Consider the following 15,442-nt stretch of genomic DNA (forward strand, 5'->3'; position numbering starts at 1 on the left):
GGCCCCTCATAGAAGTGGAATCATATAGTATTAGTTTTTGTGGGACTGGCTTATTTCACTTCATATCATGTCCTCCAGGTTCACGCATGTTGTAGCATATGTCAGAATTCCTTTCCTTTTTTTTATTTATTTATTTATTTATTTATTTATTTATTTATTTATTTATGATAGTCACAGAGAGAGAGAGAGGCAGAGAAACAGGCAGAGGGAGAAGCAGGCTCCATGCACCGGGAGCCTGATGTGGGATTCGATCCCGGGTCTCCAGGATCGCGCCCTGGGCCAAAGGCAGGCGCCAAACTGCTGCGCCACCCAGGGATCCCTCCTTTCCTTTTTAAGACTGAATAATACTCCATTGTGTGTATATACTGCATTTTACTTACTCACTCATCTACCTTTTGGCTATTGTGAATAATGCTGCTATGAACATGACTGTACAAATATCTCCTCAAGACCCTGACTTTAGTTCTTTCGAGTACATACCCAGATGTGGAATTTCCAGATCATATTGGTAACTCTATTTTTAATTTCTGAGGAACTGCCATATTATTTCCCATAGTGGCCATGCTGTTTTTATATTCCCACCAACAGTGCATAAGGGTTGCAATTTCTCCACATCCTGGCCGACACTTGTTCTTTTTCTGGTTGTTTGATAGAAGTCATCCTAATGGGTGTGAGATGGTATCTCTTTGTGGTTTTGATTTGCATCTCCCTGATGATGAGTGATGTTGAGCATCTTTTCCTGAGCTTATTAGCCATTTGTGTATCTCCTTTGGGGAAATGTCTGTTCAAGTCCTTTGCCCATTTATTAATCACGTTGTTTTTTTGTTTTGTTTTTGACTTGTGGGGATTCTTTATGTATTCTGAATAATCTTCCATTGTGCAGGTTGCCTTTCACCACTGATCCTGTCCTGTGATGCACAAAAGTTTTTGATATTGAAGTTGTCCAATTTAATCTATTTTTTTTCTTTTCTTGCCTGTAAGAACCAGTATTTTAAGCCACCTTTTATACTATGGCTCTTCTCAGGCTGCCATTGAGAGAAAGAACAAGATAAAACCCTATCCTGATGAATGCGATACACATGCCCCGATAGCTCAGAACTGCCCCAAGGGAGCAGGCATGGACCAGGTTAAGAACTAATCTTACTTTCTGTGTCAGAGTTTTATGTGAGGCTATCAGAAATTCTTTATCTGCAGATCCATGCTAAATTTGGAATTTTGATTTGGGGTTTTGTTGTTTTGTTGCTGCTGGTTGGGTCCTACGGCAAGGAATTTTAAAGAATTCACTAAATGTAAAAGATCCAAGAAGAACTGCTTATTTAGGAGAAAAATATCCCAGGTCTTCTGGCCAGCTCAGATCTGCACTATTTGCAGCAGAAGGGAATCATCCTATAAAGTCAATAAATGGTCCCAAAGGAAGTGACCCAATTGCAGGCATTCTAACTGTTCAGAAAGATAAGGAGTTGAAAGCATCTTATGAAAAGATGCTCAACATTCAGGGTCCTGCCTCTATGCTTTATGAGCCCTAATTTGGATCCAGTGTAAGCTGTTGGGTCCTCTGCCAAAGAAATACTGGAAAATCAGCTTTTCCCTAATTTCATTGATTATGTCAGCAGCTGATGGACACCATCTGTGAACCCAGACCAACCTTAACACATTCAAATCTACTGGCATAAATTCATCATTTTCTTCTCATTATGGAAAAAAAAAAAAAAACAAAGCTAGTTCATTGAAGACACTTTCCACCCAGTAGTGCCAACAGGGGACAAGAAAGGGCCTCACATGCAGGGATGGCAAAGCTGTTGGAATGCTGCCAACCTCTTCACCCTCTGGAGTAATGTTCCTTTCTCTTGGAAGGCCCACGTAGGCCGTAATCTGCAATGTCATGATGTCCAGTTGTTTCCGGCCATCCCTCTTCTTTCTTAACCAGCCAGTACAAGTTACTTGAGCACAAACCACATGCAAGACACAATGCTGAGGGCAATGGCAGTGGTGAAAGGGCAACAGAGACAGGAATTACGCATGTATAATACTAGTACAATGTGTTGTAATATATAATGTGTATTCCACTAGTATTAGACTTCATGGTGCCTACGGACAGGTGGAAGTGATTAAAAGACATAGCTGAAACAAGAGTGATCAATATGAGACAGACTTGGCATCACACAGTTAAGCATTCCATAGTATATGAAGTACAATGAGTGTCGCAGAAGAGGGGTTTGTGAGGAGGGGAAATCCCAGTGGCCTGATACTGAAGCCATATCACCTACAGACACCAACATACTCAAGCACACATAATCCCCAAACCATTACCTGCACGTTCTAACACTGATGTACGCCCACACCCACACATATATACACATACACACCCCAGGAAGAGATGTGCTCTTCAAACACAAGTCCAAGGATAAATTATTTTTTAGTTCTTCATGAAAGGAATGAGAAATGGACAAAATCCCAGGACTCCCCAGAGAGGTTTGGTGACCCCAGAAGGCACTCACAGCTGAATTTATGAATTTATGTCAACCTCTGTTGCCCCATTACAAACAGGCTTCATGTGCAGCCCATAAAAAATGTACCCCAAGTTCCTGGAAGGGTTGGGTCTGTTGAAAGAGTAAATTAGTGTTCATGGGAGGTGGCTGCTGGAATTTCAGGTAAAGAGAAGAGGCAAGCATGGGTGTTCATTCCAGAATTCCATGTGTTCTCCATAGACATGCATTTATTTATGTAAACAGATGATGGTCGTTTAATGTACTCTGGCTCACTTTCAGCACAAGTCAAGTTCAAGTGCTTTGTACTGCCTGGACAGTGAGTAGGCCTTGAGGAAGTCCAGGTGGTTCTGACTGAGACTAGAAGCATATGACTTGTCCAGTAGAGAGCCCAGTCAGTTCCAAAGGTCTGTGTTCCTGGACTTCTGACCCAGTTTCATTCCCAATGGAATGCAGCTTCCTGGTTCAAAGACAAAAATCTTTGATTCTTTCCTCCCACCTACCCTATTCACAAAAAGTCATAAGAAAAAAAAGGCAGCTTGGAATAGAAGCCCTAAAGTTTTGTTTGGCTATCACTGGCCCTTTGTAAATCAACATCTGAGTGAGTTAAGTGCGCATGAATCAGAAACACAAGGGTCACATTCCCTCTGAAATACTTGGGGTGCAAAATGCACTCTGAATTTAGCCTAATCTCAAATTAGGAGGCAGGCCAGGCCCTTGTTGAGTCTCCCTTGCCCTGATGTTTGGTCCAGCAACCAGGACCCCAGCTGCTCAGGACAGAGCTGCAGCTCCCAGCCCTGAATTCCTGTGGCTGGCTCGTGATAGCCGCCTGACAGCCTGCTGGAGGGGTCCTGCACCCGGGCTCCATAATCCATACCAACGATACCAAAGCTGCTGTGATGGGTCTTCCCCAGCAGGCAGAATGTGAGGCAAGCGATAATGAGAACAATGAAAGGGTCTGACATGGAAATTTCAGTAGGAAACAAGCAATTACATGAGAACAAACATTCCCAACGCCACTCACAATCATCAGAACACATAACAGTGATTATAAAAACGATAGCAACAAATTTAGACCCAGAGCAGTTTGTGCTTTGGAAAAAAGAGTCCTCCTGGGGCGGAGCTGTGGCCTTCCCTGGCACATGTGGACATGTGTGTGTGTGTGTGTGTGTATACGCACACGCACACGCGCGTGTCGGCCTTTTGGAACACATGAATTTCATTTGACTTGATTTAAAGCTGGATCTCTTTCCCTTGCAGTTGAAACCACTTCTCTTGAACAAACACATTTCCATCCATCAGGCAGGGAGGAAATTGTGAGTCAGAAAAGAGGACAGGATTTTCTCTGGACCTGCTGTATGTTCAGTCTGAGGATTGCTGAAAAATGTTCTGACCTGGAGAAAAGAACAGTCCCGTACTGTAGAGCTGTGCCCTCCAGCCCAGGACTAGAAGGGAGGATCGCAGTGAGGAAGGTCTAGGATGGAAATATCTTGCAAGGAACCAAACTGACTGGGTCACACCAGCTGTCCTTTTTTCATCAAGATTCATGGCGCCATCAATCTAGTGTCTAAGATTTTTAAAGGTGAGTTCTTTCCTTCCATTGAGTGGAAATAAATGCAAGTGTCTGGGTGCTGGTGCACCTCTAAACTGTCCCTGCTTATCTCCATCGTGGGATGCCTTTATCACCCAACTCTAGCCCCCATACATAAATAGCCATTGGTCCTGACCCTGCAAAGAGGAGGCCTCCAAACATAACGAGATAGCCTGAGAGAATTATTGAGAGTATGTGAAGAGTTTACACGTGGTAGCAGGTTGGCAAGTCGGGGGCAGAGCCAGGAAGGCTTCATGCTGACATTAATCGCAGTTTATAGCTGGTGTTTATTTTTTCCTCTAGCCAATTACAAGCTGCCTCCTCCTCCTCCCCTTTCTCGCCTGCAGGGCCCTTGGGGCTTTCCCCAGGCCCTGAATTCCCATGCTGGAGGGGCATATTACAGCTAGAAGTCACTGAGTCACCTGCCAAGGCTAGCAGCCAAATTTAGATTCCTGGTGGCCTCGGCCACCAGCCTTGGGAGGGAGTGCTGACCCCAGAGGAATTCAGTTAATTCGGTGGAACCCACCCTGGCTGTCCATGGGTCACATTGTGAAACAGGCACTTGGGTTTTGGCATGTATCACCTTTATTCTTTCAGATTATAGGCTTAATTTTCTAGGCAAAGAGGCAAAATTACTCAGATCTGCATAAACTCTAGAGAACTGGATAGCCAAACTGGAAACTGAGGTCCTTACCCCGCCCCCACTCATTCCCACTACAAACAGTGACGGTGGATGCTGGTGAGGATTCTGAAAACGTGCAACAGAGATGAGATCGTGTACAAAGCACTTCAACAGGGTCTCTTCTTCAAAAATCTCTTTTTTTGAGATTTTGAGGAAATCTAAGAGGCAGTTCTGGATTTTGATTGCTTTATTTATCTTTAAGCCCTGACATCTAAGGAATCTCTGAGAAGCCCTGGCCTGGGGTCCCACCTGGCCAGCCAATGAAGAAGCTTCCTAAGCACATGTGGTTCTAGGGCCCAGGACTCAGGCATTCCAGGGAAGGAGTTGATGGAAAACTGAATCTCTTTCCCTGGCAGTTGAAATTTTGCTAGGATCCAAACTAACTGGGACTCACCAGCCATCCTTTTTTTTCATCACAATTCATAGCACCATCAATCCAGTTTCCAAGATAAGAATTTTTCCTTGGAGCTCACGCTGCCCATGGCATAGCTTAGCTGAAATCCCAAGGACTGGACCATGAGAATTCCAAAGCCTTCACCCCCACCCTCATCCACCAACTCTGGTGCTCAGGTGATGAGAAGGTCATCCTAATTAAAACCACGTGGCAGGGTTTCAGCTGTGGAAAATTGCTGGATCCTTTCTCCTTCCTCCCACCTCCTCTTCCCTCTCCTTAAACACACACATGCCACTTTCCCTCCCTTTATTTAAGCAAACAATTCTCTCCATGATTAAATACAGCTCCTTCTTATCTAAATAGTCCACAGATGTATAAAGACACAGGAGCTTTCTGCTCCTATTTGGAGCTTGTTCTGGTACCCATCTTCTCCAAACCTACAAAAAGGCCCTCGCTGACAGAAATTCCTAACGCCTGTTCCTCAGTAAATCAGCCCGGCTCGGCAGGCTGTCCTCAATTTATCAAAGAGGTGGGATTTCCCCTCCAAATACTTCAGTTTTCCCCTTTTCTTGGCCTCTCCCATAACCTGAGCTTGAAACTGCCCAGATGTGAACAAATGGAACATGAAAAGTCCCAATTCTGTTGTCAGATTCAGATAGGACAGCAGAGTCGAGGTAAATACCACCAGTTGGTCAACTTCAACAATGCCTGGTGGTCCAGGCCTAGGAACTAAGGGAATTCGGTAGAGGGCAGAGGCTGGGAGTGCTCAGTTTGCTAAGGAAGAAAAGAAAAAGAAAAAAAAAAAGAAGGGACCTGTGAGTTTCCAGAATAAGTGAGGTCTGCTGAAGAAGAATCAATTATCAAGGCGTGGGATGAAAGTGAAATCAAATGAGTGGAGGGTTGAGAGGATTAGCCACCACGGTTGGGTTTCTAACTGGGGGTCTCTCACACAGTGATTTTCTTTCCAATCCAAAGCACAGTTAATACTGAGTCCAGAGGAGGTAGGCTCTACGTAGGGAGCCCAGATGAGGCATTATTACAGCAGGAAGCAAAGATACCGTTTAGCCCCACAGCCCTTCTCACTTTCCCTTCCAGCCTCACCCTCAAAGTGTGCTCAGCAGACCAAGAGTGCGGCCTCTCCCCACAACCAGGAGCCCATCAGAAATGCAGGACTCCAGCCCCACTGCCTTACCCCAACACAACCTGCATTTTCCCCCAGTCACCAGTGGCTCTGTGGCTCCTGTGCTTATTAAAGTCTGAGAAGCACTACTTGGGAAGCCAGATGTACCTAGCTAAAGGAAAGAGGCTTCCTGCCCTCATGTCTCCACACTACCTCTTTTATTAACTAACACCTAGTAAGAATAACTCAGAACTTTAGAAAGGGCTAAAGTAATACGGAGAACGTGGGTAGGGATAAGGGAGATACCAAAATAATAGCTCCCAGGCAACTTATGTCCTGCAAAAATGCATTGCAACGTAAGATCCAACAGACTGCTGGCATCTGAGAAACCCAGAGCGCTAGTTCAGAGTTCAAATTCTAGAGACCCATGGCAAACCTTTTGAATCCAAATTACCAGGCATGGAAGTCAGAAAACCACCTGTTAGCAGGCTCTCCTCAATGATCTGTTAAAAAAAATAATTTTCTTTCAATGAAATTTTGAGGTTTATCTGACACTGAAAGTGTGTTATCTTAATTTCCCCCTTACACCGGGAAAGAAGTTGGAAACTTCCTTCTGATTCTTTTCTCTCTGAAGGGAATAGATAATTATCTGGGGATTGGAATGGACTAAGATTCTGGGGGAAATAATAAAATGAATCCATACTCATATTTCTTAGAAAGCTCTGGGTAGGGATCCCTGGGTGGCGCAGTGGTTTGGCGCTTGCCTTTGGCCCAGGGCGCGATCCTGGAGACCCGGGATCGAATCCCACGTCGGGCTCCCGGTGCATGGAGCCTGTTTCTCCCTCTGCCTGTGTCTCTGCCTCTCTCTCTGTCTCTCTGTGACTATCATAAATAAATAAAAAATTAAAAAAAAAAAAAACAATATATTTAAAAAAAAAAAAAAAAAAAAAAAGAAAGCTCTGGGTATCCATGCTAAAACTTAAGAGTGATTCTATTTCCTTTGATTACTATTGGGTAATTGGTACAGACTTTTCTTCCTCTGGAGCAAAGGTGAATTGCAGAAATCTCTGTACCCATTGTGGGGAGATAACCTTAGAAGTAAGACCAGCCAAACGGATAACATTGTGACCCCTCATCTCTTTCTGCCCCTGAGTAGGAGAGCACCTGTATAATCCCCTAAAGAAGTGTGGGTGCTATAGAGCTTGAGAGCAAGGCTCCTAACCTTGGTGCTACCAGCAACTCTAAGGCACAATGCTTAAGCAGTCCTGACCCTTGGGGACCCCAAACTCCAGGAAGACTCCAGCAGCAGAAGCCAAGATGCTTTTGTACATCATTATCCTTTTGTTGATTTGTTTAAAAAAAAATCAAAACAGCAATGGGAAATTATGGGTCACAGTGATGCGGCTTCAGCAAGGTGACAAAGATATTCACACCCAACCTAAAAGAGATTTTCCTTTTCATTAAACATAGAAGGGAATAAAAAGGAAAAAATGCCAATATTTGCCTTGACTTGGCTAGCGTATCACTAGGAGAGCTAATGTATATCAGCATGGGAAAATCTTTAGATACTAGGGCACAGCTTTCATGGACTGTTCCCAAGTCCTCACACCATGCCTGAGAATGGTCTCTCTGTGCTCCTGTGTTTTTCGGTGACCAGAGAGTATGTACTCACTTCTAGGTAAAACTGCCAGTTGTCTGAGGTTTGGAGGTGCCTTGTTAATCAGAGAATGATGTTCAATGAAGTTGTCCCTGTGAGTGCTCACAGAATTAAAAGTCACACTGAGGAATTCCTTGGGCAAGACATATATCATCTAATATGAAAAGGCTTGGGCTCAGCAAGTGCCACCCTTGGGATCCAAAGAGAAGCTCGGGAGTCACTCAGATGTTGTTCCCATGTGTCTAGCCCCTAGCAGCCCTGGGTTCTGGTTCCAGTGACACCATTGACCTGGGAACCCCAAACTCCTTGTGAAACCCCAGCCATCCCCCATCTCAGTTTCTCCATCTGTAAATTAAAATTTAAATTAAACAGTTGGATGTGGTGTCCTATAAGACCTTGTGCGGGTCTAAGACTCCGGGTCCCAGAGAGTTTTCAAATTTTAGTTGGTAATTTTAACATGGAACTGGCTGAAGAGGAGAGAGCATTTGAAACCAAAAACATGGAAAAGAAAGGCAGGGTTGAAAAATACATTCTTTGCAGAGCAAGTATGTAACCTTTGCTGTGGTCTGAAAGCACACACAGCCAGGAGAAATGCTTCTGGAAGTTATTCACGGGAGCAGATGGTCAATGTGGGATGGAGGTGAAGGGAGCCAACGGTGCCTCCCGGGTGCTCCTCCAGCCCACCCACACCTACTTATCATTTCAAAGCTGTAAAGCTAAGAAGACCAGAAAACATCCCTGAAGAAACTCAAGCAAGGGGGATGCAGAGGGGAAGTAGTCTATCACTCGGGGGTCGGGGGGCGGGTAGAAAAAGGCACAACTCACATTATCATTGATTAATTGAGTGATTTTAGTCAAGTGAATATTGATACATGGCAGGAAAAGCATGAAAGTAAAATGAACACATACGGGAATTACTATTAATATAAGTGATAACATCAAAACATCTGGTAAAATGCAGTTAAAACAACACAAATGAAATGGAATGTAAAACATTTTCACAGTATTCAAAGCTTTTGTAAAAGATTTAGACTCTAGAAGAGGAGTGCTACGTGAGGGGACTAGAGGAAACAGGAATTTCACCCATGCCCTACGTATCTGCTGGTGACAGATCAGAGTGGCTGCGAAGCTATTGCCTGGGAGTCCCCAAGGTGCGCTTCGGAAACGGATGGCCTGAGCCCGCATCTGCGGACTTATGAGAGAGCAACCAGTTGCTTGGGAGCCTGATGAGAAACACACATTCGAGCTTTGGGCACTGGGCTTTCTGTAATTTACAGATCCAGATGAAAACTGGAGCTCTGACTGCATGTTGCCTTCGGGAGCCCTCGGTGCTAACGCACTGACACCCAGAGCCACGCATTCCATGGGATGGTCTAGAAGGAAAGTGTTCTTGGGATTCTCACCTCACTTCTTAAGAGAACTAGTAATCTTCAAAGACTGAGCTGACTCCTGCCAATGACTTCGCAGGATTCTACCCAGAGTGATTTTCAACCATCACAAATATGACCTTTGAACTGGCAACAACTACTGAATCACATACAGACCTCCTCTTTTGCAAACCGATGACCATGCAGATAGTCTACACATTAGTTTTGCTGTACCCTTGGTTGAGAAAACCAAAGGATTGTGAGAAAAATACAGCTTTGGGTCTGTCACCTCCCTTCATGCCCTAAAATTGCTGATGTGTTATAGACAAAGATAGTGTGTATCTCAGATCCGCACTGAAATTCCCCAGTCCCAGGACTGTCTGATCGGAATAAAACCTGCGGCTGCAATTCCTACTTCCAATATATTTTGAACTCGTGCTGAAAATGTCACTTCCTACCTGAGAATTCCCATTTAGAGAGTCGCACAGCACGGCCACCCATTCTTCCACAGTCTTTATGCGGTAACTGGGAATACCCCACACAAACCCCTTCCCAAGGCCCTGCTTTGGACAGGGCCTGCTGCGTGTTGCCCTCTGTCAAAATGAGCAGATACATATGAGCACTGAACTCTTGAGTTAACCAGCCCAAACAAGGCCCAGATCCATGCATTCATGAAATCGTTCTGAATTTCAGTTAACAATAGGAAAGTAGAATATTTCTAATTAACTAATATATATATACACGTTTTAAAAAGATCATCCAAAATTATAGGCGAATCACTTAAGATCCCCAACACTTTATGATTAAAGTTCAGAGAGAACCACAAAAAAAGAAAAGTGTTAAAATAACAGGATCACTAATTGTGAGAGGTTAATTATATCAGGATAACCCTCAGGTAGGTAATGAAGTTGGCATGCTGATTTTCAGACTGGAGTCTTCAAAAATTAACAGAATCTTCCGCTGTTTCTGTGTCAGTCCAGGGGCCACGGGGGTGACACCTCCCAGCATCACTGCAGCTTCAGGATTGGGTATAAACATTCACCCAGAGGGACAACCACTAGTTCACCACTTTCAGGTTTTACAGAGGATTAAAAATTGGGCTTGAGGAGCAAATTAGTATTAATTGCTTAGAGTGACTTCCTATACACTGAACAAAAGGAGTAAAGTTGCTTATGTGAGTGAGTTCATGTACATCACTTATTAAACACAAGGGTTTTAAAGAAGTATCTTAGGGCACTCAGGAAAACTTGCAGAGATGTGTTGCCTTTGAAATTCTCTCCTTAGATGGGACACTTTGGGCTTAATTTTCCCTCTGCAGAATTTAAAAAAAAATTTTTTTTAAGTGCAGGACAGGCAGGCTGGTTGGTCTGAATTTCTTTGATCCACAATCAGGTCAAAAGTAATCCACTTCTTTACAGGGAAGAATAAGCATAGAAAGTACTGTGAGTTTTGCCTGGCACTGTGTGGAGGCCAGGACAATCCAGAACTCCTCAGAAAAGAGGGCCACACAGTTAAGCTATCAGGTAAACCCAGCTCCCACCCCAAATGCCCAGTGAGAAAGCTGCCCTCCTGGAAAGTAGCTTCAAAAGCACTAAAAGACCCTCAGCCCAGTACCCCTTTCAAGTGTCAATGTAGACTTTTTTTTTAAACATTGAGAAGTTCATAGGGTTTTGCTGTTCTTCTCCCCCCTCCCCCCAAAAAAAGAAAAAAAGAAAGTGAAATGAACAGACAGATGAAATTAGAGCACAAAGCTCTTCACCCAATTACAATTCACACTGACTAGCAATTTGTGGGGCTGTTCCTAATATTTTTTCCTTTGTTTTTTTCTCTAGCGATGCTTTCTAGAAACCATTAACCATTGCCTTCTCAGTCTGAAAATCGTCATCTCTCTCTGGCCAAGGGTTTGGTGGCCACAGTGTTTCCTTTTCCTCACACAAAGGCAGGCATGTGCCGCCCTCCACATGTCTGGAGGTCCTATCATGCACGGAGGCTGTTGTTAACTGCCATCCACATGGCATCTGAGGCTAGCTGATTCACATCACAGGACGATCACATAGAAAGGCAGGGCAGGCCTGACCTCCCTGTGTTGTCGATTATATACTGTCCTTGTGCTTTTTCTCCCTTACACTGACCTTCTGGAACTGATCCTAAGTGGTAGGAGTGGTGTGTGTTTCTGTCCAACGCAGGCACAAAGAGAAGCTACTCTGGAATGAAGAGCACATCTTACCAATAGTTAGAATGTTCTAGTCCCAAAGGCATAGATTGGCTGATAGGATCCATAAGCAACTTGTAACAACACAAAGAAAGTTGCAGAACTTTTATTTGTTGCTGTCGCTCACTTTTAGCCCAATCTCGGTTTTGCTTTTGTTTTTGTTTACTGGCCAAATTTTCTTTTTCAGTGGCTGTCTCTGGTTGAAATGGTTTGCACCTGCTTTACTCAGTGATGTGCTGTTCCATAGTCGATCCTAGAAGACTTCCTAATCTACATGGTTTTCCTTACCTGGGCATGTGGCTTTAAATACTGGCTATCCCAGGTCTGGAGCATGGCTACAGGGGGGAAGGGGTGGGGATGGATGCTGCCAGAGCAAAGCCAACTGGATTACAAGGTCCTCTACCAACCGAAGGAGCACTGAGCGTGAACGTCCAGGTTCTAGGGTGGCCTGCTCAGCCCCACCCCTCACCCCAGCCCACAGCTCCCTCCCCAACCTGCCCCCCTGGGGGAGAATCACTTAAAGACTGACTGGAAAGTGGGACATTCGTGGTTTTTCATCTTCTTCATGAAGTTTTTGAATTCCTTGTTTTTCTTGTCCCACTTGTGGATTGCCGTCAATAAGTACTGGCTCTTCACCTTCCGGCCCATGATGAGGAAATGGTGGCTGAGGTTGTCCAGTTGGTGACATGGGCAGTCAGCCCCATTCTTCAGGTACAGGACCAGCTTCTTCAGTTCCTTCTTCTTGATGGGTCCCAACTTCAGGGGCTTCTTCTTCTTGGGGACAATCTTTTTGTCACCGTTTTCTTTTTTCACTTCTTTGATTTTCATCCTCAATGCTAGAGATGGTGCAGGCAAGGAGGGGAAGAGGAGAGAAGGAGGAAGAAAGCATGTTAGAATGAAGGTTTTGCATCTAAAGCAATAACCTAAACTGAAGGCTCCAGGTGAGGCTGAAAGGAAAGGCCACTGGCAAGTCAAAGAAAGAGGCCATTTTATAGATGAGCACTAAGGTCTCGGTTCTTCTCTATATTCAGATTCTGCCCTCTTTCATGGTGTTTAATGGTAACTCGATAATTGCCTTGGGACTCTATGAGATTCTCGAATACAGTTTCAGAACCCAATCATATTTCTCTTTTTTAAAAAAATTCAGTGACTCAAAACATCACACAAGGCTTTAAGAGAAGGGGATCACATAACTTAATATTATCCATATAATCTAATGCTACAGACCTCAGGATTCAAAGAAAAAACTCACCCTGAGTTTTGTTTTGTTTTTAAAGAGAAAGCTATTGGTTTGGATTTTCAACATCCAAAGGACCTAAAAGTCCTTGAAAGTTGGGTCTGGTAAACCAGACTGGCAATCTATATGTGCAAGGCGCAGCAATGGGGAAATGTAAATGGTGCATCCGAGGGTGATGCTTGACCGCATCAATAATCAGTGCCCAACTTCTGCACCAGAGAAATCATGATCCCTACCACTGTGCCTCTAGGGAGTTCTGACAGCAGGTACTGCTAATGTTCTGTCAACCACAAGGCAACCACTAACGGGTGCCACAAATGTTCTTTCCACTGGGTAGACCCACACAGAACCAAACTCTGCTTTGAGCTTTTGACAGATCAGAGCAACTCTTGGTGAAGTCCTCACAGAGAAATCCAAGTGATGACCCCTGGAGTCTAACACAGGATGTGGGCACAAGCTTCTGCACCCATCTACCAAGTCCATCTATCTCTTCTTTGTCTCTACAGAGCCTGAGTTCACATTATTTTAATGTGCATGTATGGACAGGAAATTTAGTGATGGCTCTGCAAGGTCTGGTTGGTGAAGATAATTAAATTCATGTGGAGGCCTTCTATAAGAGGTAAATGTACTTAAAATACAGCATCATCGCTGTGACAGTCAACTCCCCTCTCAAGCTGGCCAGCCCAGATAGCTCCAAAGGAGAAGAAAATCATTCTCCAGATGCCAGCCACCAGATAATTTGTGCATCCTCTGAATTCTTCTAAATTCAAAATTAGCAAGTTCCTTCTTTTTAATAACTCAAAGCTCCTACCCACACTCCACAAGAACAGGCTTGAATCTGAACAGAATAGCACTAGCTAACAATTAGGAGAACATATCACATGCCAGGAATGTGCTAAGTATTTTCCATGAATTTCCTCAATTAAACCTAACAACTCCAAGAGGAAGGTATAATTATTTTTCCCATTTAATAGATGAGAAAGCTGTGGTACAGGGGGTTAAATTTACTTGGCCAAAGTCACTAATCCCCAACTTCAACCCATGTCTTAAATGTTCACTTTGAATCATCATATAGCCCATGCTGACTCTATGGCTGCAAAATTCTTCATAATGAACCTGATATTTATATGACTGGCTATATGGATCAAGGAAATAAGGGGGAGGAGCTCAGACTCACTTCCTGGTTTCATCCACATTTCAAAATGATTTCATTTATAAAATGATAGAAGGCATTCTCCTGCTTGAAAAAAAAAACTGCTCTGGCAAAGGAAACACTATATTTATTATTTAGTGTTTAGTTTATTAGAAAAAACACCCTTGGCTAACCAGAGAATAAGGAGGGGAGATCATCCTAGGAACGAACCTTTAATGAATGTGTCAAAGTCAGTAAATTAAATGCTCCCACTGCTTTCTTTTTCTTACAAAAAGAGTTCCGGATTTTGCAGTCTACTTAATCTCATATAATACCCTGGGCCTGGTATCCCTTAAGAAATGCCTCACTCCCAAGGGCAGCAGAAGGTTCAGGAACTGGGCACTAAGCAGCAGAAGGCTCTCTCTGAGGATTAATCTTGACCTTGCAGGCTGGCCCAGGCTTCCCAGCATACACAGGAGTGAGCTGAACATAGCCTCCCAACAAGTTCCTTTCTTTAAGCTCTTCCGGACCCAAACCAGCCACTGCCCAGTGCTTCTGATTACACCTGATTCCCAACCCCACTCTGGACAGAGTGTAGCGGGGACCAGCAGGCAGGAGTATGGCAAACAGAAAGCAACTGAAACCACCCATCCAGGGCTTCACCCCAGACATGCCTACACAGGCTGACACCCAGCTTAGCTTCCCTTATAGCCTGACGAACTTTGTGCCTGGTGGTTCACTTGGGAAAAGACTTCAACTGTTCTGATCTGTGGCTCACTGAATGAGGAAAGTTCTCAATGGGGTTGAATAAGAGACCAGCAAGAGAGGAGACTCACTGCCTCAGCCCAGGCAAAGTCAAGTCTCCATCTCTGCCTCCCCTCTGCAAAACAGAGAAAACAGGACTGGGAGAAAAGAAAGGGAGAAAAGAAAGAAGGAAAAGAAAGAAAGAAAGAAAGAAAGAAAGAAAGAAAGAAAGAAAGAAAGAAAGAAAGAAAGAAAGAAAGAAAGAAAGAAAGAAAGAAAGAAAGAAAGAAAGAAAGAAAGAAAGAAAGAAAGAAAGAAAAGAGAAAAAAAGAAAGAAAAAGAAAGAAGAAAGAAAGAGAAAGAAAGAAAGAAAGAAAGAAAGAAAGAAAGAAAGAAAGAAAGAAAAAGAAAGAAAGAGCGAGCAGCAAGGAATACTGCAGGAAGGTAAGAGATAAGAACAATTCTCCTTTCATAAGATCCTCTAAATAAAGTGGCCCCATAGTGTTAGATGAACTCTAAGCTACTTCCCAAAGTCTAAGGCTGAGAACCATTCTCTTATAGAAGCAATCATTTATATCACCAGGCGAGATGAGTGCATGCCCCAACTGGCAATGTGGGCACCCTCTTTTATTTTTCTTATTTTTATCTATTTATTTATTTGAAAGAGAGAGAGTAAGAGAGCACATGGGGGAGGGGCAGAGTCATGAGCAGACTCCACATGGAGCACAGAGCACGAACCCGACATGGGGCTCAATCTCACAACCCTGAGATGGAGACCTGAGCCAAAATAAAAAACCAGATAACTTAACCGACTGTGCCA

General features: G+C 43.9%; 1 protein-coding gene across 4 annotated transcripts in view; it reads right to left on the bottom strand.

Moving 5' to 3' along the window:
* The window catches only part of SFRP1 (secreted frizzled related protein 1), a 232,224-nt gene that overhangs the window by 179,432 nt on the left and 37,350 nt on the right, over positions 1–15,442 (bottom strand). For 2 of the 4 annotated variants that reach the window (XM_041751505.1, XM_041751506.1), the window contains one exon: positions 8,763–12,345. The exons of the other annotated variants lie outside the window; for them this stretch is intronic. In XM_041751505.1, coding sequence (XP_041607439.1) covers positions 12,023–12,345 — 323 coding nt within the window. In that variant the 3' untranslated portion in view covers positions 8,763–12,022. Of the gene's footprint in view, positions 1–8,762; positions 12,346–15,442 lie in introns of those variants that run through there. 4 annotated transcript variants of the gene reach the window in all.

Source organism: Vulpes lagopus, chromosome 4, assembly GCF_018345385.1.
Source record: "Vulpes lagopus strain Blue_001 chromosome 4, ASM1834538v1, whole genome shotgun sequence".
NCBI classification, from domain to species: domain Eukaryota; kingdom Metazoa; phylum Chordata; class Mammalia; order Carnivora; family Canidae; genus Vulpes; species Vulpes lagopus.